The sequence below is a fragment of the Mesocricetus auratus genome, unplaced genomic scaffold, assembly GCF_017639785.1.
Source record: "Mesocricetus auratus isolate SY011 unplaced genomic scaffold, BCM_Maur_2.0 Super-Scaffold_100007, whole genome shotgun sequence".
NCBI classification, from domain to species: Eukaryota; Metazoa; Chordata; class Mammalia; order Rodentia; family Cricetidae; genus Mesocricetus; species Mesocricetus auratus.
In genome coordinates this window covers 52,037,305-52,057,172 of record NW_024429191.1, presented here as the reverse complement: position 1 = coordinate 52,057,172, position 19,868 = coordinate 52,037,305, and the positions used below count along the sequence as shown (strand labels likewise).

The following is a 19,868-nucleotide window of genomic DNA, read 5'->3' as shown; positions in this document are numbered from 1 at the left end:
GGACCTATTGAGCTGAGGTTCCAGACCGTGGGACGCGTCCGAGAATCTTCGCCGAGTAGCACCCGGTTTCCCCAAGAAGACAGAGGCTCCGAGAGCCCTGCTACCCCTACAAGTGACCAGATCCCCCCCTCACATCCAAGCCCCCGTCCCTACCATGGCGCCGGCGCCCTTCCGCCCTTCCCTCCACCCTACCCAGCTTTATCTGGCTATGATGACTCGTGAAAACTACAACTTCCAGAGTTCTCTCCGCTCCATGAGTCAGGTGGTTCGGATCAGATGACAGCCGGCCCCGCCCTCACACAAAGTCCTCGGAGTCCACCGAGTCCCTAACATTCTGAAGCGCACCTGGCGGGAGATTGCTGCTCTCAGTGAGGTCTGTCCACCGAGCTTCGGAGGCTGTCAGGTGAGAACCATCGCGGTCCGTACGGCTCCCCTCTTCCCGATAGGACACTACCCACCCCAGCACACACCAGCCCGGCACCAGAGGGGCAGTCTGCCGCGAATCCAGCCTCGGTCAGCAGCGCTGGGTTTCTATCTGGCTATAACCCCAGGTTGAAGGGCCAGGGTATTAGTCAAAAGCAATGATACCGGCTGCCAGCTAGTGTTGGTGGCACGGTTCGAGTACAGTTGGAACCCGTTGCTTTGCCTCCTCTAGTGCCGCCGGAATCTGGCTTGGGAATGTGCTGGTAGCTTTGGGGGGAAAAGTTAGATACTGTCAGGACCATTCCAGAAGCTCCTGTTGATTCGCCCCGAGGTAGAGAGGACACCTGGGTCTTTCTTTCCTTTTCAATAATATTGAGGAAAATAATCACATGCTTTGTGAGAGCTAGCTGGGAGCCCTGGGTGGTAGTAGTAATAACATTACATCATTGTTTCTCAACTTTTTTTTGTCTTATCAGTCCACCTCCTTAAAATTTTAATACAGCTGATAAGCACTATTTTTATATTGTGGCCTTTGAGAGAGCCGCAAACAATGATTACAGATGTTTTCAGACCCCAGAGCCTATTTTAGCCCCCTTACATTTCATCTCGCTTTAATTCTGTGGTGCAGTTACCACTGTCCCTGTTTCCCCATTAGGAAGCATAGGAAGAAATATTCCAAAATCATACATTAAGTAAATGGGAACCGGGACAGTGCATCTCCGGGGAGCATATTCCTTGTCCAGTCTATGTTATCCCTTAAGGCAGTTCCAGGTATGGACCACCAGCTGGACTACCTCAGACACCTGACAAAGGGAGGCTGCTGCAGGAGATCGCTGATTCCAGGCTGCTCTCGAGTGGGGATGGTAGAGGTTCCTGAAAGTGTACCATTTGACTGAGACCTGCAAGATGGTTAGAACACACACACACACACACACACACACACACACACACCAGAAGAAGGCCATGGCAAGTGCTTTGTTTTTTGTTTATCTTGTAACTTTTTACAAGTGTAGTTGTGTGGTTAACCAATCTGATCTTTTTAGCATTGTGGTTATCTTGTCGATTCCTTTTCCATCTGTTCTGGGGTCTTCCTTCCGGATGTCTTAGCCTTTAGTATTGGGGGATTTTTTTTCTGACAGAGTGTTTGAATTTCACAGTCTGTATCTGCTTCAGTGAAACTAAAGAAGAGATTTTTGTCTTTTTAAAGAGAAGAACACTCTGCCAATGAAACTCCGTTCATTTTTGTTTCGTGAACTGGGTTGTAGCGAGCAGTTGAGGGAAGGTACTGGTCTGTGCTCACTTCCTCAGAGTAGGGTTTTTGCACAACCCGTTTAGCTGCTCTGAGCAGGTTTGCCCATCGCATGAAACAAAGATAAGTCCTCTCTGGGGTCTCCTTCTCGGGGGTTATGATGCCAAGTCTGTGAGGTCAGAGGTCACAGAGCCTGTGAAGTAGAAGTCCTTTATGAACTGTCCCACTGCCATGGCTCAGGTAACATGTTGTCCACCAACAGCAGAGCTCATTAAACCTTAACATGCCTCTCTTGCTGTTTGATTGTTTTCCTAGTTCCGAGAAGTCAAAGAGCATGATGAGAAGCTGGCTGCTTATTCTGACCCTTTTCCTCTTGAAGTTCATAGAGAAATGTGGTAAGTTTTAAGAGTGACTTCCCAGCTTTATAAAAAGGGAAATAGTGGAAAGAGTAACCTCTTTGTCATAAAAGGTTTGGTGCTGTCCAGGACACCTGTGGTCAGCCTCCCACTCAGAGACATTTTACAAAGAGCCAAATGGTCCCAAATGCAATTGGCCTTTTACCCTGGGGTCCCTCTTGCCTTCTCTGTATCAGCACAGATAACAGTTGGTTCTTTATCCGATTGTACGACTGGCTCTCGGAGCCTTACCAAGCTGAGATAATGCCTGTAAGGAATAGCTTGTGCTTCTGCCCTCTGGACCTTGCAAAGAGAGTTATGGGTCCTGAGAGACACTAAGAAGGCCTTGTACCTGGTTCTCCCAGGCACAGATGCAAGACAAGTCTACCTGGCCCCACCTTGTAAGAGAAAATACCTTTCCCTTAGAGACGATTGGAGATGATTAACAGTACGCTGAGCCACACAGAAAGCAGCACGCTGGTGGGGTTTACACATCCTTGTCAGTGGACCCCTTCAAATGCAGTTGTCACACCCAAGACCTTTCTGGAACTCCTTCTTTTGTGACTAGCTTTGTTTAGTTTTCACAGTGCCCAGGCCCATTGTAATCATTGGGTAGGTCGACACTCCAAAGCAAATGTATCTTAAAGTCCATGACAATTTCCAGAGGCCTGGGGCAAACACTAGAAATCCTACATGTTCCCTAAAGTTGCACACACTAGCTACATCGTTATGGTTGTCTGGCCTCTTGACTGCCAGAGAACTCGTCATCTGGTCAGCTCATCCAGGTTTGGTAAATGTCAGTCATGTTCCTCTGCAGTCACAGCTTATGGAGTTCTGGGGGAGGGAACACACACACACTCTCTCTCTCTCTCTCTCTCTCTCTCTCTCTCTCTCTCTCTCTCTCTCTCTCTCTCTCTCTCTCTCAGACCATGAGGCTTGTTCATGCCACCTTTCTTCAGAGGGATGCCACAGCCACCAACTCTGGGAAGTGAGTGCATGTGGTTGTGGATGCATGTGTGCAGGAGCTCATAATGGATACTACCTAGGAGATAATTGGAATTCTTGCTAGTACTCCAACTACACAGAGGGTAAACTGAGACCCAGGCAGGGTAAAAAGCTTCACAGATAGCTGGGACTGAAATAGGGCCTCCGTTCTGTTTGCCTCTTTCTCCTGACCAACTCTATGAAAGAGCAATGGAAGCTACCACAAAATTGAGAACCTGGAATTGGATTGGATCCCAGCCTCATTCTGCTGAACTTTTCTTCTGTTTGTGGTGTCAGCATCAAGGATGACACAAGAACAGAAGGCCTCCAGAATGTGTCACTTCTGACTTCTTTGAGTGGAGTCTGTGGCAGTGCAGTCTAGTGGTCACAACTTGGGCTTTGGACCCAACGAGCCTAGCTTTGAATCCTTAATCAGTCGTTTCTGGCTATGTGGGCAGGACTTCTTTGTTCTTGGAGGGAGTTTCTTTGACTTAAAATAGGACTGAAAATGCCCATCACCTATTGTGATAATTATAGAATGGGGTGAAGAAAACAACAGAAATGGTGCCATACCTGTATCCCAGCACTCGGGAACTGAAAGGGGAGGATGAGTAGGTCCTTGTGTCCCAGTCAGACTTGGGATACCTCACTAAAATAATGAATAAAGTGCCAGCAGCAAGGGCTGGAATGAGTTAGGATGCAGGAGGTCATCCCAGCCAGTGAGAGGCTTAGATCTATTATCCTGGCTACTGGGAGGCTGAGGCAGGAGGATCACAAGTTTAAGGCCTACACAGGCTATGGAACAAAATTAATTGAAGGCTGCTTGAACAACTTAATGAGACCCTACCTCAAAGTTAAAAGATGAAAACGTAAGAAGGGCTGAATAGAGATCACTTGCGCCTCATGTGCAAGGATCTGCATTCAATCCCCAGGAAAAAGGGAAGGAGAGGAGATTGATGAATACCTTTATGGGGAACAAGGCAGTCTCCCCATGACGCATGCTGTCCCAGGATATGATAGCTTCCCAGCTGCCTCCTATCTTGGTCTAAAAATGCCCCGCAGTTGTAAAGCACTGGCAGTAGTAGAAGCTAAAAACTGTTTAAGATTGAGACCGTGTAGAAAGTAGAAAGCATGCTGCTAACAGTTCTGCATTTTATCTGTGACTTAGATCTTTTGTTTGGTTTGGTTTTTGTTTTTTGAGACAGGGTTTCCCTGTATTGTTTTTGGAGGCTGCCTTGAACTAGCTTTTGTAGACCAGGCTGGCCTCAAACTCACAGAGTTCTTTGAAAGCTCCCGTCTTCCTACTTTAATATATAAAGACTGGAAAATCTAACTCCCTGACATCCTTTTAAGTGCCTATACATACACATATAGCATGCATGTCCCTGCCCTGAGCAGTGGCTTGCTCTGGGTCTTACTTATCTGATCTAGTCCTGAGCAGTAAATAAAATTTCATAGACTGGAATAGTAAGTCCTGCACTCCCTTAGCTGGGCAAGCCCAGAACAAAGCCTCAGATTGATAGCTAAACAGGTAGGATAGAGTTAACATAGCAGGTAGGATACAGAGTTAGCATAGCAAGTAGGACACAGTTGGCATAGCAGGAAGAAAAGTGTTGCCAAAGCAGCCTCCAGACCCTGAGGCTACAGCCACTGATCTGACCTGAGGAATCCACTCAAGTGAGGGGACTAGAGACTGTGTACTATGAAGAGTCACATCTGGGAGACTTGTGCCTTAGGGACAGCCACAATCTGCACTTATACATGGGGAATAAGCTGAAGAAAGCAGCTCAGATGTGGCAGAGCTGGGCCCAGAAGTGTGAGTTCCAAGCTAGGGAGCACATTAGGAGGTAAGGTGACTCTCCCAGGAAGTGTCCATGCAGCAGAAATACCAAGGGAGAACTGGTTGGGGGAGGTAACACAAGTTCTTTCCAACCTGAACTCTAATATGCAGGTCCTAGCTCTTCGTCTTCTGCCATGGAGGGTTCTGGGTAGAGGCCTGCACCTTCTGTCCCTATGAGAGCCACCAGATGGAGCACTTCTCTGCTGCCCAAAATGCCCTTCCCTCTCCTAGTCTGAATCTTTGATCATGACTTCTAGGATGTGCCTCTCCTTGAAGTCTGGGAGTCAGGGGAGGTGAGACGGGCAGGTATGCCATGAAGCTTTGAGTATACCTAGGCATGGTACAGTGATGGGGTGCTGGGCCATCCTAAGAATATAGTAACTGCTCAAGCTAGCCAGCCATTCCCTGTGACCACAGCGTGCTGGTTTATTTGATCTCCCAAAATGATCTTCCTTCTTCCTCTTGGTTTTCTTGTTTGTTTTGTTTGTTTTTTCCGAAACAGGGTTTCTCTGTGTAGCTTTGGAGCCTGTCCTGGAACTTGCTCTGTAGACCAGTGTGCCTTTGAACTCACAGAGATCCGCCTGCCTCTGCCTCCCGATTGCTGGGATTAAAGGCGTGCGCCACCAACACCTGGCTTTGTTTTGTTTTTTGATGCTAGAGATTAGATTCAGGGTCTTATGCTTACTAATCATACATTCCTTCTCTGAGCTATACTCTCAGCCTAGCTGTCACCCCAACATGGTTTTCTAAGACCCAAGCCTACTTCCTCCTTTATCATGGGGGACTGTTTGTCTACCTTCTCCTGATAGTGCCAGGAAGCAAACCCTGATAGTGAAGAGTGTACACTCCTCGCCACTATCCTCCAGTCCCTAGCACACAGTCCCAGAAAGGGAACCATGCATGGGGTGAGCTGAGTCTTCGGGAAAGCCCAGATGGTTCTTTAGAAACATGCCAGGCCTTATGCCCGTCTCAGAATCCAGGAATGAGACAGACCGGTTTTTCAGAGGAGAACCCTGCGCTGTCCATCCGCAGACGGTTCCAGGCTACCCTTTACAGTCACGGACATTGGTTTGAATTTCTTTTTTATAACTTTTGGGCTCTGTGGGTCCCAGACTGTTTCTGGAAACTCAGCTTGCCTGCAGAGGGGAAGGAGAAGGAAGTTCCAGTACTTCCTGCTCTAAACTGTGTGGCAGTCTGGCCCTGGTGCAGAGATGGGAAGAGCCTAATGTCAGTCTGGAAGTACACCTAGGAAGCAGAACTACCACGGGTCAGGACTAGTGAGTTCAGAAGGCAGGGGCTGGTGCCCACCCCTCCTCTCTGTCCTCGTGATTCATGTCACTGGCTTGGGTCTTTCCAGAGTCAACTGTCAGTCTCACTGCTCCTCCCACTGTGAAGCTGGAAAATGGCAGTTCAACCAACGTCAGCATCAGCCTTGGGTAAGTTCTGTCCCCAGCCCCACTTGGGACTGACCTCTGGCACAGGCTGCATGTACTTCCAGTGTGACGCTCTTGCCTTTGTTGTAGGACATAAAAATAGAGGCACAAGCCCAGGACTGCAGAGCAGGGTCCTAAAGTCAAACACTTACAGAGTCCTTATTTCCACTGGGAGGAAAAGGAACACTTTTCCCTAGAAACATGAGCTGTTTCCTCTAGCAAGAAGAGTCTTCAGGTGGTCACAGGTGATGCCAGACTCCCTTTGCAAGACTAAATATTTGAGCAGAGCCCTAAAAATCAGAAGGCAAGGAACTAAGCTCCTGAGCAGCACAGCACGGCTGAGGTCATTTGCCAAAGCAGAAGTGAGAGTATCCAGGGGTCCACACTCCCCTGTTCACACTTTGCTTTTCTCTGAGAGTCTTACTTGCTGACATCTGCTAGTTTAGGTGTGAAGGTCCTGGCCTGGGTCCCCCTCCGCCAGAAGATATTCCTCTGTCTCTGTGGCCTTCGACTGCTTTAGCATGCCTATGGCTCCCAGCTGAGATAATGCCCTTCACTCCCCACCTGCCTGAAAAGTCCTATCTCAGACCTAAGCTCTGGTCCCCGGGCCTCCTCACAGGCCTGCTGCTCTCTCCTCTGTACCTTGCACACCTGTCATGTAAATCATCCAACTTACCGACCCTCTCTGGAACCCTTAAATGGCTTCCCACATTTGAGGCTCCCATGGGTTTCTCCCAAAGGGCCTCACCTCATTCAGTTGCCGCTGACCTTCATATCACACCCTGCTCAGACCTGAGCCTCCCAGAGGTGCCTTTCACATTGGGCAGAGCCATCGGCCTGTCCCCTCTATGTGCCCCCATTATTCATAGCAGAATTCCACCTTCTTGTGTTCTCACGCTACCCCAAAGGAACATCTAGTCTCCTAATAAAGCAGGAACATGGTTCCTTCCACTTCTTACCTCTCCCAGTTTCAGGACAAATATCTAGGTAAAGGTATTCTTTTATAGAAATAAATGAAAGTAAAGCATAATATCATGCAAAAGAAGTCAATCAAAAAATCCCCGGGCTGTCAGATTCTTTGTGTATAAAATATAAAAACAGTGACTCCATGATGTCAGCCAGTGGTTATCCTTGGGGTCAGGAAACTGGAGGGGAGCAGAACAGGGCATCCAGGGTTTTGGAAACGCTCAGTTCTTGATCTGTAGGATGTGTGCAGTCTGAGCACATTGCCCTTCCTGATCCTGATTTCCTAAGAAAGGAAGGCCTGTGTGAAACCCACAGGGTTGATGGGCACCTTACAGGGTCCAGTCTCCCAACAGTAACTAGACTCTTATCCTCCTAGGCAACCATTGAACTCAACCTTGGTGATCACTTTTGAAATCACATTTCATTCAAAAAATCTTACTATTCTGGAGCTTCCTGATGAAGTAAGTAACAGACCTTACTAATGCTTTAGGCGACGCTAGGCATCAGAACACATTTTAATTAGGAACTTGAGGGGAAGTCACCTAGCTCTCCAACCCTCTGCATTCCATCCTAGAAATGTGTGGTTGGGCTTTGTTGGTCTCCTTAAGGGTGTTTTCTGCTGTGCAGTTTGGGTGAAAGGATTCACAAGATAAAGATGAGTCGGGATGAACAGCATCCAGGGCTTCACTCCTACAGCCCAGCCGGGGTAATAATAAGGTATGGTGTGCAGGCAGGTGCCAAAAAGGAAGCTTGAGGCAAAGGTGGTCCTGAGAATGGAGAAGTTCTAAAGGTATTCTAAGGCCCTGCCACATCTTTGGATAGGAAGTATCAGCCTTGATCTAAAACATTTTAGGAAGTGAGGGGATTCTCAATATGTAGAATGTTTACCTAGCATACATGACGCTTTAGGTTCATTCCCCGCCGCCACCACACACACACACACACACACACACACACACACACACACACACACAAAGAGGAAGGAGAGAGAGAGAGAGAGAGAGAGAGAGAGAGAGAGAGAGAGAGAGAGAGAGAGAGAGAGAGAGAGAGAGAGAGAGACTAGGCTGGAGAGATGGTTTAGCCGTTAAAGGCTCACAACCAAAAATATAAGAGAAAGAGACTTTCTGATTTTTGTATTTCTAACACAGAATCTCTGGCCCTATCCCAGACCTACTGATTCAGATTCTGCATATTAACAGAGTCTGTGGATGGTTGGGGTCCAGGCTAAAGTTTGTGAAGCACCATTCTGAGACATGATTGGTGTCTGGGTGTCAGTGCAGAACTCTGTCTCTGAGGCTCTCTGGTGTAACAGTGGTGAGCAGTCACAGCTTTTCATGTCTATCTTCCTGCTTCTACCCTGCCAATGATGTGAACCCGTTGTTATCCAGCTAGATAAAAAACTTCAAAAGGGAAGCAGCAACTCCAAATAAGCAACAGTTTTTAAAAACAAACAAGTGGTAGTAGGCCTGTAATCTCAGCTATTTGAGAGGCTGAGACAGGAGGATTATGAGTTCAAGGCCTGCCTGAGCTGCAGAACAAGTTCATAGCCAGCCTGGGAAAATAGTGAGACCTGTCCCAAAATAAAAAGGAAGAAATAAAAAGCTGGAGTTATAACTGAGTGGTATAGCTGGATGTGATGTCACACACCTTGAATCCCAGCACTTGGGAGGCAGAGACAAATGGATCTCTGAGAGTTCGAGGCCAGCCTGGTCTAAATTGCAAGTTCTAGGACAGCCAGGACTACCTAGAAAGACCCTGTCTCAAAAAAATATATATATATAATAAACCTCAGTCATGAAGCATTTGGTAACATGTCAGAGGCACTGGTTCAGTCCCCAGTCCTGAAAGAAAAGAAACAACAGCTTAATGCCATTCAGTCAGAATGACTAAGTCTGAAGGCCATAGTGACTATTATTAACAATGTAGTATCAAATAATAGTATTTAGTTGAGGAAGGACCATGCATAGGACAGTGGTTCCATAAGGTTATATTACCCAGTGATGTCATAGTTTATTTGTATACACATTACAGTGTTCACATGACTATAAAATTGCCTAATGTCGCCTCCAAAGCCACAGAGAAACCCTGTCTCGAAAAACCAAAATTAAAAAAAAAAATTGCCTAATGTCTCAGATTAAATCCTGATGTTAAAGGACATGGGACTATACTTAAAAACTATTAAGAGACTAAATCTTCGATGTTCCCACCCCAACAAAAGAATGTTAAGGATGAGCTGGCAAGTTAAGCAATAGTGGAGAGACCACCTTGAATGCCCATTCCTGATAATGAACTTGATTTCTATAACCATCCTGGAGCCTTCATCCAGTGACTGATGGAAGCAGAGGCAAACACCCACAGTTAAACACTGAACTGAACACATGGGACCCAGTGACACAGAAAGAGGAGTGATGAGCAAATTGGCAAAGAACGGGCTGGCAAAACTAGCAGAGACAGCAGATCTGAACAAGGGAGAGCTCTTGGACCCCAGACCGACAGCTGGGAGGCCAGCATGGGACTGATCCAGACCCCCTGAGTATGAGAGTCAGTGAGGAGGCCTGGGCAACCTATGTGGCCCTGGGCAGTGGATCAGAGTTTATCCCTGGCATACAAACGGACTTTGTGTGTCCATAACACAGAGAGATGTTCTCTCAGCCTGGACTCTTAGGGGAGTGCCTGGACCCTGCCCTGAGTGAAATGACAGAGTCTAGATATCCCCTATGTGGAAGGAAGTGGTGATAGGGTGGGAGGCTGGGGGGATGGTGGGAGGTGCAGGAGGAGGGGAGGGAGAGGGAACTGGGATTGACATTTGAAGCAAGCTATTTAAAATTAAAATAATAAAATAAAAAAATTTTAAAAAGAATGTTAAGGATGTAAGGTAATGGATAAATTAATTATCTTATTTAACCATATTGCAATGAATACCTATATTAAAGCATCACACTTTATCATATGCAATTTTTATTTGCCCATCATAATAACAAAGGTGGGGGGCCACAAGAAAAAATTTGATATTCAAAAGACCCTGGGTGGTTGTGGAAATAGGCTACAAACCAACCAATTCAGAGCTCCTCAGCAAGCAAACAGCAGTGAGGGGGATTCAGAGTATCCTACCAAAGAGAGAGGCCCTCCATCAGAGGTGGCCCCATACAGCCTTATCCCCATGGGTAGCATTGTACAGTATTAACCACTGCAGACAGACAGACACAGACACACACACACACACACACACACACACACACACACACACACACAAGGACTGCAGGCTAAGGCCAATAAAAGACATAGTCCTAACAGTCTGGTGCAAGGCCTCTAAGGTTTGTTTGATCAGCAGGTCACATGTAGACTCTCAAAGGAGCAGACGCCAGTCTGTTTAGTTTAGGTATAGACATCAAAGTAAAAGTATCCTCTTGTAAAAATAAATGAAAGTCAAGAATATTAGACAAAAGAAGTCTATCATACACACAAACACACACACATACACACACACACACACACACACACACACACACACACACACACACACACGACTGTAAGGTTCATTGAATTGAAAAATACAAAAACAGCCGGGCATTGGTGGCGCACGCCTTTAATCCCAGCACTCGGGAGGCAGAGGCAGGTGGATCTCTGTGAGTTCGAGGCCAGCCTGGTCTACAGAGCAAGTTCCAGGACAGCCTCCAAAGCCACAGAGAAACCCTGTCTTGAAAAACCAAAAAAAAAAAAAAAAAGAAAAGAAAAGAAAAATACAAAAACAGTGAATTCATGGTATCAGGCCAGTGGTTATCTTCAGGGTCAGGAGACTGGGGCAGGGCTGGGGGAGCAGAATGGAGCTTCTGGGGTGTTAGAAATGCTCATTTCTTGTCCTGGAGCCTGAATGTGTGTGGTGTGTAGAGATGCTTCCTCAAGCTGTGGTGTGTGTACTTTTCTGTATATATGTTGTAGGCCAGGGTTTTTTATTATTAGCAGAGGGAGTCAAAACCAAACCATTTTTGGAAGGTAGTCTTTTTGAGCACCTGAACCTACCTTCTCAGGCTCCTCATTGGCCCCTTGCATTCCTATCCTGTACCTGTGGTATAAGAAGCCAGTGGTTAGAACCTAGAAGTCAGGTGGTCTAGGAATTCAGCCTAGAAGTGTTGAGTCAAGAACTTCAGCCAGCCAGTTTTTCTCATTGTAGACATAGGGTTCATCATGTCTCCTGGACCATACTCTGGGGATTAACAGTAATAGTAGGAAGTATAAAACGGTTGGCATTGCATCTGGCGGGGCTTCAAATCTTCAGTAAGAAGCCCCTGCTAGTCTGGCATTCCATCCCTTGGGAGCTGAAAGCAGGGTGATCCCAAAGCCTAGGCCAGATTGTGCTGTGTTAGCAAAACCCTGGTTGGGGAAGGGGTTGTGGGGAGGATCCAGGTGTGGTGGCTTGTGCCTGTAATCCCAGCACTCAGGAGACTGAGGCATGGGAATTTCTGTGAGTTTGAGGCCATAGTAAGTTGCAGGCCAGACAGACCTATACAGCAAGACTCTGTCTTAGAACACCAGAGAAAGGGACAGAGAAAGAAACCACTGTTGTTTTGTTTTTTGGGTTTTTTTTGTTTGTTTGTTTTTGTTTTTATTTTTCGAGACAGGGTTTCTCTATGGCTTTGGAGGTTGTCCTGGAACTAGCTCTTGTAGACCAGGCTGGCCTCGAACTCACAGAGATCCGCCTGCCTCTGCCTCCCAAGTGCTGGGATTAAAGGTGTGCGCCACCAACGCCCGGCTGAAACCACCGTTGTTTAATGAGACACATCTGTGTAGTACTTTACTTACAACCTAGGTTGGAGGTGGGACCTAGATGTTAAAAGGGAAAGTGGGACAGTTTGGTTCCATAAAGATGCCATCAAGCTGCCTGCTTTTCTGAGGGGATTTTAGTGTGGCAGAAAGATGACAAAAAAAAAAAATCAGATACACAGACAGGCTCCAAGCCCATCTTCCAGGAACGGGGCTTTCGATAAACATCAAGCAGAAATGACCACAAGAGCATCTTGTGTTCACACTTCTGCTTTGCTGTGTGACAATGAGGCAGGACACGGGGAATCATCCTTTATGAGTGTCACTGAGCATCACAGTAATAGAAATGGATACCGCTCTCACAGTTCAGTCATGATAGGAAGCACTCCCAGCCTGCCATGTGCCCAGCTCTGCACTGTAAGCTTTAGGGACATTGTATCATCCAAAGCAGCCCTGCGAGATAGGCCCTGGTGTTAGCCCCATGTACAGAGGAGTAGACTGAGATAGCATGGCTACTGGTGGTTAGCCAGGGGGAGCTAAGGACACCCTATAGTTGTGCCTAGAAAGCCAGATGGAAACATGACAGAGTGGGGTTCAAGTTGGCTGGCCCAGTGTTTCTTGTACCTGGTTAGTAAGTTCTCAGAAAGCAGAACCAAGTATGACATGCCCCGCCTCCATTCCCTAGTTCACAGCCTGGAGCCAGACCCTGTTAACCATACATGGCCGCAGATCAAATTCAGTCTTCCTAACAGGTTATAGTGCCTCTCGGACAGAAGAATGCCTCTTTCCAAGTGACTTCTCAAAATGTTGGGCAAGTGACTGTTTATCTACACGGAAATCATTCCAACCAGACCTGGTAGGCTGGCATCTGCCCCCACCCCTGTGGCCTCATACAGCAGGAAGGGTGGCCATGCACAGATGTGCATCAGGGCTTCCTCCAGAAGCTTCACCTTGATGCATCCTAACCCCAAATCCCTTTCTAGCCCCAGGATTCGGTTCTTGGTGATACACAGCAGAATCATTAGCATCATAAACCAGGTGATTGGCTGGATCTACTTCCTGGCCTGGTCCGTCTCCTTCTACCCACAGGTGATCCAGAACTGGAGGCGGAAAAGGTAACCTGCTCAGCTTAGTGCTGCCCCATAAGACCCTTGTAGGGCTGCAGGAAGTCACCCCTCTGCACTCGTCTCTGCCTGCTAGTAGGGTGGGGTTTCCCTTGCTAGGTAGTTGGTTCCTTGCCCAGTTCAGCTCTTCCCTATGGGAACAATGACATAGAGCGTCTCAACTGCTTAGGGGAAAGTCTGCCCTGAAGTTCCTTGGCTCTGGAAGGCTGGGTATCCACATCATGCAACCTTTAGCCCCAGAGAATAAGCCCTTTTGACTTGAAAGATAGAATAAAAGTAGGCCTGGGCTGAAGGACATAGTTCCCCTGTCTTGATGCTATCACATGGATCTCAGATCTCAGGGGACTGCCAAGCAGTGAGCCAGGGAAGTGGGTGCTGTTGCTCCCCTAAAGGCCTCCAGGAGAAACCTCTGGAGTGTGGGAGGGGAGGGGGAATTGGCTCTCAAGTTGGGTGGCATCAGACATGGTAATGGAGAGGCCTCTAAGGATGGTGCTGAGGCCTCATTTCCCATGTATGAGGAGCCATGGCCCCTCCCATCCCAGGGGATCCCCACCACCCCACCCCTGCCTTACCTTTTTTCCCCTCTGCCCCCCTGCAGTGTCGTTGGTCTCAGCTTTGACTTCTTAGCCCTGAACTTGACAGGCTTTGTGGCCTACAGCGTCTTCAACATTGGTCTTCTGTGGGTGCCCTACATCCAGGTACAGCATTGCTCACTCCCTGCAGCCCATCCGAGCTCCTGGGTGACTATGCCTCCCTTCACCTCCAGCTTCTTCTCACCCCCCAACAGGAGCAGTTTCTCCTCAAATATCCCAACGGTGTGAACCCTGTCGACATCAATGACGTCTTCTTCAGCCTGCATGCAGTCGCCCTCACCCTGATTGTCATCCTGCAGTGCTGCCTGTATGAGGTAAGCGATGAGGCCTGGTGACCTGCATGCCGCTGATGTCCTAAGCAAACCTCCACCCCACTCTACCCACGTGCCCTGAAGGGATGGTGACATGATGGCCCCCAGCCTTCTGTGGCCAAGTGGATTGCGGTGAACTTTCCTCTCCTGTCCCTGGCTTAACTGAGGGAGTATATCAGGAAAATAGTGTTTTCATGGGCCAAGGTTGAGTGAGGTTCTTGGTAAAGGAGAAGGCATGGTGAGAGGGAAGCTGTGAGGAGGTGGGAATGGCCAGGGTTAGTGGTACCATTGGGGAGACCTCCTGGGATGTCAGAGGACCCTGGATCCAGCTCTGTTGCTGAAAAGCTACCAGGGGTCTCCGTGTGGCACGAAGGCATATGTAAAGTCCCAGTAGTGGTGGTGGTGATGGCAGCACACTGCCTTTAGTCCCAGCACTCAGGAAGCAGAGGCAGGCGGATCTCTGTGAGTCTGAAGCCTGCCAGGTCTACAGAGTGAGTTCCAGGACAGTTGGGGCTACACAAGAGAACCCTGTCAAAAGAACAAAAGCAAACGAAGCCCCGTAAGTCCCAATGTTTCCTGAGTGCCCCTGATGGGACAGCTTCACCATCGCCTCCGCATGTGCCACCTCCACACACCACACAAGGCCCGTGGGAGCTGTGTGGCTTTCAGAGCTCATTGGTCTTTTTGCACCTTTGCTGTGACACTCTGCTGAAGGGGCCTCACTTTGGGGCCACGTCTAGAGGAAAGCTGGAGCCGGGGACAGATTCCAAGGTCCCCGGGTTTCATCCACACCGTGGAATGACCTGACAGCAGGGCGAGGTGAGGTGTGGGGGCCTCCAGCATCAGAATCTGTGCCCCTACACTGTTTGCTCCCTCCAAATGGGCTCTGAAGTGTCCAGAACTCGGGCAGGAGGATTCAACATGGATGGAACATGAGAGCTTGACTGCGAAAGGATGGGGCTGGTGCTAGGGGCTCCACCCCTCATCCCAGCCCAGGTCCGATTCACTCACCTCCCAGATAGAGGCCAACAATCTCTGAATTTGGTCCCCTACCCTGACCTTGTGCAGACAGCCCCAGTGCTCCTGGCCTCCTCTTCTGCCCCCAGCCCTGCCCTCACACCCATCCTGTACCCATCCAAAGCCATCCCTTCCTGAAACTACGAAGCAGCCTGTGTATCCACATCTACAAACCCCACCCTTGTCTCATCCTCAGCGGGGCGACCAGCACGTGTCATGGCCCTCCGTAGGTTTCCTGGTGCTCGCGTGGCTCTTTGTGTTAGTCACCATGATTGTGGCTGCAGTCGGTGTGACCACATGGCTACAGTTCCTCTTCTGTTTCTCCTACATCAAGCTCGCCGTCACGCTGATCAAGTATTTTCCCCAGGTACTCCAGAGTCTTCCTGCATTTTCATATGGCTGGTAGGGTGAGAGGCAAGAGGTACTGAGCCTGGGCGCCCTGTTCTCATGGGGTGGAAAGCTATAGCAGAAGCCGTCAAACCCAGAATGGCAAAACACCAGTGGGTACCACTGCATGCTCTTTCCTGGAGCCAGACTCGTGTGTCTTTCCTGGTAACTTTGGATTTCTCTCTCTTGACTGCCTACCACAATAGCCATAACAAGGACCAATGGCGGAAAATCAGAAAAGACCAGACAGAGGAGGGAGCTGACCACTGGGCCTTCTCCTTTGCAGAGATGTTCTCCGAGGGGGGTCCCTTAGCATGCTCCCCTCCCCAGTTCTTACAGTCCATTCAAGTTCCTGGGGCTTATACTCAAACATGTCACCCCTGACAAGCATAATAACCCTAGGATAGAGCCTGATACAAAGAAATGACATCCACATATGAGTTCTAGAGCCACCTGGAACTTCTCCCCAACAAAGCAGCTCAGTGCTGAGAGTCTTGTATCCTTCCTGCTAGAGATACAACACTGGCTATGGGCAGGGGTAGATCCTGAAGGAAAAAGTAGAGTTCTCTAGACTATGGAGAGTGCTGTTTCAGCCTGGGCAAAGACCTGGCTACTGAGCAATGTTGAGAATCTAGAAACTGAGTACCTAGAGCCAGGTCCCAGGGAATTTGCATGGAGGGACCAGGCTCTGTGGTAAGGCTTAAAGCTGGAACCTGAGGCAGGAGCATCTGTAGGAGACATTTGGAATTATCTAGAACTGGAGAGGGAACACCAAGTATGGTATAGAATAAGATCAGGACGGGGACCAGAAAACCACCAACAAAGCCAAGAGTTCCATCCTGGATGGTAGGGAAGGAGACGGTACCAGCCAGAGGTGCTCTGAGGGCACTGTGGATTTGGAGGAAGAACTTAAAGCTAGGGCAGCAGGAAGAGGGGGATTCCCAAGAGACTTGGAAGCCCCAGCAGTCTGAGGTGGCAGCTGGGCTACTGTATAGGTGGAAGAACAAAAAGAGTCCGTGGCTTTCCCAAGGTAGCCCCGAATCCAGAGCTCCCAGCCACATTCCTAAGTAGTGTGCAGCCCAGGCTAAGATCAGGGCAGAACCACTGGAGCTGTGAAGAATCAAGAGTCACAGTCAGACATAGTGGTATTCACCTGAAATCCTAGTACTCAGAGTATCTGGGAAGCTGAGGCAGAAGGATCATGAGTTCAAGGCCAGCCTAAGCTACATAGGGAAACACTGGTATAAAAATAAAAATCAGAGCTCTGTGTCTACTCTAAGATGTTGGAAAACTGGGCAGCATTCCCCCATCCCTACCCCCATCCCAATGGAGTCTGGGGGTGCAGAAGGGGCAGGAAGGAAAGGGAAGCTTCACTTGCCCTGCATGCAGACTGTTTTCCTGGCTCCAGTTTGTGAAAGCCCAGAGGTCATTGTGCTCCTTGGAGCCCTGAGCTTAGTACATGAGTGGGAAGAATCAGCAGATCTTATTTGGAGTAGCAGTCACGAGGCATGTGTGGCATTGTCTGTCCCCAGGCCTACATGAACTTTTACTACAAAAGCACCGAGGGCTGGAGCATTGGCGGTGTACTCCTGGACTTCACAGGGGGCAGCTTTAGCCTCCTCCAGATGTTCCTCCAGTCTTACAATAACGGTGAGTCTGCCAAAGCTGCTCCTACCCAATGGGTGAAAGCACGGGAGGAAAGGGCTTCTTGGGAACCCCTAGCTTGTACAATTTCCTGGGCAAACGGGGTCCTCACATCTCCACACATCCACCTGCCTTAGAAACAACCAGCCTAAAAACAGATCTGTCCCCTCTGGCTATTTAACAGACCAATGGACGTTGATCTTCGGTGACCCAACCAAGTTCGGACTTGGCGTCTTCACCATCTTCTTTGATGTTGTCTTCTTCATCCAGCACTTCTGTTTGTACAGAAAGAAACCAGGGTACGACCAGCTGAACTAGAACCCAGAGACCCAGTATAAACAGCCAGGGCTTGGGCCCTAGTAGGAAAGGTTATGTCCAGCAAAGGCCAGAGAAGCAGCTGGTGGACAGAGCTGGTACAGCATACCGACAGAGAAGCACTATCTTCCTCGTGTGCAAAGTGCCTTAAACTCAGCCTGCCTGCCTTCCTCCTGGCCCCTCCTGAGCCATAGAGGACTCTCTCTCTCTCTCTGGGACAGACACCTGACTCTGCTCTGAGACTGAAAGCTACCCTTGAAGTGCTCTCTCCCAACCCAAAGTTCCAGCCCCTGCTGGGAGATACCCAACCCTCCTGCATCTTGATATGCCATCTCTTTTCTTTAAGGCTTCAAGCAGTACACACAGGTCCTGACAGCCATCCCAGACAGAACTGGGCACCAAGTTTGCAGCCGATGGCCTTGCCCCAAACCGCCAGTGTTTCTGAGAGCAGCTTGAATGGCTAACTTTGCAGCTGTGAGGGCCAAGGGTGCTCCCAACACTTCGTTCACAGGGACCAAGCAGTCAGGTGTGCTGTGGCCAATGGACTCAAAGGTGCTGATGCTGGTGGCGGAGGGGAGAGGACCATGGGGTGAGGTTCTGGGGTCCTTTCTCTGGAAGCCACATTTCTGATACTGCTCCAGGAACTGCAGAGCATCTGGCCCAGGCCAGTGCCTGGTAAAGTGTATTTCTGATCCCAGAGGTGCCTGCCAGATCAGTGTGAAGTGGACCCATACCTACTGCCCTCTGGATCGAGTAACATACAAAGACAAGTACCACAGTAATTTTGATTTTTTTTAACCTCTGAGGGATACTTTGAAATGGCTTGTTTTCTTTTGCCATCTTTCTTATTTCCACTTTCTGAGAGTCAGATGGAGCCCCATCTGAGTACTCCACCCACACTGCTCCTAACCTTACACCCATGGAGCAGGCACCCAGTACCAGCCTGTGCCTTAAGAGTCAATCAAGCAGTAAGAGTAGCTCCCCTGGAGGGGAGGGGAGGAAAGCCCCCGCCCCAAACTAGAACTCCAATTTCTTAGCTGTTGAGCCTCAGAAGACCAGGAGCTCACATCCTGTGATGCTTATAAGCCCCACCCTGATCCCAAACCTCCTTCCTTCTCGTCCCAACTTGTCCTTCTTATGCCAGATGGAGAAGGAAGCAGGGTGTGCCTCAAGTTTACCAAACTGCTCTTTTTGCTTTCTACAAGACTAATATTGAGGGGCCCTTGAATTTCTCATTCTTGTATATTTTTCTTGTCTGGTTTCATTTTGGTGGAGCATATGTCCTTAATTAAAAGGTGGCTTGTTTACTATCTGTACACTTGGAACACTGACTAGATGCAGAAGGCGGTTATACTGACCGTTGGAACCAAGTCCTTGGGGCTTGGAGGACCTTGCTTATATGAAGAAATGCATAGGGTTGTGGAGTACACTGACATGAGGTGGCTGCATGTTGACCCACACTGGATCAAAGACACCTTCTCAGGTTCAAGATGCCTGTCCATCCAGAGCCAGGTAGGTTTGTTTCAGTGTCTTATCTGCCATTACCAAGGTCCCATCAGCATGTTCAGGCTGTGAATGTGAGCAGGGGTTGGAAAGTTCAGGGTAGGGCATGAAGCAGGGGTGGTGAAGACCTTACTCTGTAGACTGAAACATCTCTAAAGTCCTGTGCCCTAGAGTCAGGCTTGCAGCCTTGTCAAGCTCATAGCTCACCTACTGGCGTCTCTTTTTCTTTTTTTAATAAAATGTGCTATTGGGCGGGACACAGTAATGTATCTGTAATGTCAGCTATGTAGGAGGCTGAGGCAGGAAGATCATGGCCAGCTTGAACAACACAGCAACACTGTCTCGGGGGAAGGTAGGGACGTGGCTCACCAAGAGAATGCTTGCCAAGTGTACAGGCTTGAGGCCCTGGGTTCAACAGCACCAGGGGGAAAAAGAGTGTTAATGGGTGCTACACTTTAAAAACAGATTTTTAAATTCTGGACTTTTTCTTTAGGACAGAGTGCTATGACTTATACCAAGGACCCTGAGCATGTTAGATAAGTGCTCTACCACTGACCAACATCTCCAACCTTCTGGGCTTTTCTTTACATATTCTGATTGGCAGTGATAGACAAGCCCCTGAGTGGCATCTGCCTAGAGTTCCCAGCTCACCATCTAGTCAGCCTGCCCCTGTAAACATCTGGGTTTTCCCATAAGGCCGAGTGCCTATGAAGCTCCTTTCAAGTGGGAACTGAAGCTAGGCTACACAAGAGGCAGGTGAGGGTTTCACAGTGACATAAGAAAATACTTTGCAGACTTCCCACAACTGCAGTGAAAGTGCTTCCAGGCATTTCCACAGATGTGGTCACCGCACACCACAGTGAGGCTTCTATGGTACCAACAGAAATATGTTTTCCAAGCAAGTAGGCCTAGGAGGAGTTGTG

The 19,868-nt window shown here is 48.7% G+C and overlaps 1 protein-coding gene across 3 annotated transcripts; it reads left to right on the top strand.

Annotated features, from left to right (window-relative positions):
• Positions 1–37: 37 nt before the first annotated feature.
• On the top strand, positions 38–19,202 carry Ctns (cystinosin, lysosomal cystine transporter). 3 transcript variants are annotated; one of them, XM_040749109.1, is made up of 12 exons: positions 38–403; positions 1,988–2,067; positions 6,249–6,327; positions 7,667–7,751; positions 12,804–12,907; positions 13,035–13,166; positions 13,774–13,873; positions 13,963–14,082; positions 15,293–15,463; positions 17,016–17,133; positions 17,312–17,426; positions 17,789–19,202. In XM_040749109.1, exons 2-12 carry the CDS (start codon positions 2,007–2,009, stop codon positions 17,904–17,906), a joined length of 1,203 nt encoding a protein of 400 aa, XP_040605043.1. In that variant the 5' UTR covers positions 38–403; positions 1,988–2,006; the 3' UTR covers positions 17,907–19,202. The 3 variants fall into 3 exon arrangements, with proteins under 3 accessions (XP_040605043.1, XP_040605042.1, XP_040605041.1); XM_040749107.1 differs by having other exon boundaries at positions 45–403; positions 17,312–18,758; XM_040749108.1 differs by lacking the exon at positions 15,293–15,463 and having other exon boundaries at positions 43–403; positions 17,312–18,758.
• The last annotated feature ends 666 nt before the right edge of the window (positions 19,203–19,868 follow it).

What these genes read in the sequence shown, in the direction of transcription:
- Ctns (XM_040749109.1), top strand. Translation starts at nt 2,007, where the DNA reads ATGATGAGAAGCTGGCTGCTTATTCTGACCCTTTTCCTCTTGAAGTTC. An exon ending in TTCTGGAGCTTCCTGATGAA is followed by an intron (nt 7,752 to 12,803) that starts GTAAGTAACAGA and finishes TCTTCCTAACAG; the next exon opens with GTTATAGTGCCTCTCGGACA. An exon ending in TGATCAAGTATTTTCCCCAG is followed by an intron (nt 15,464 to 17,015) that starts GTACTCCAGAGT and finishes GTCTGTCCCCAG; the next exon opens with GCCTACATGAACTTTTACTA.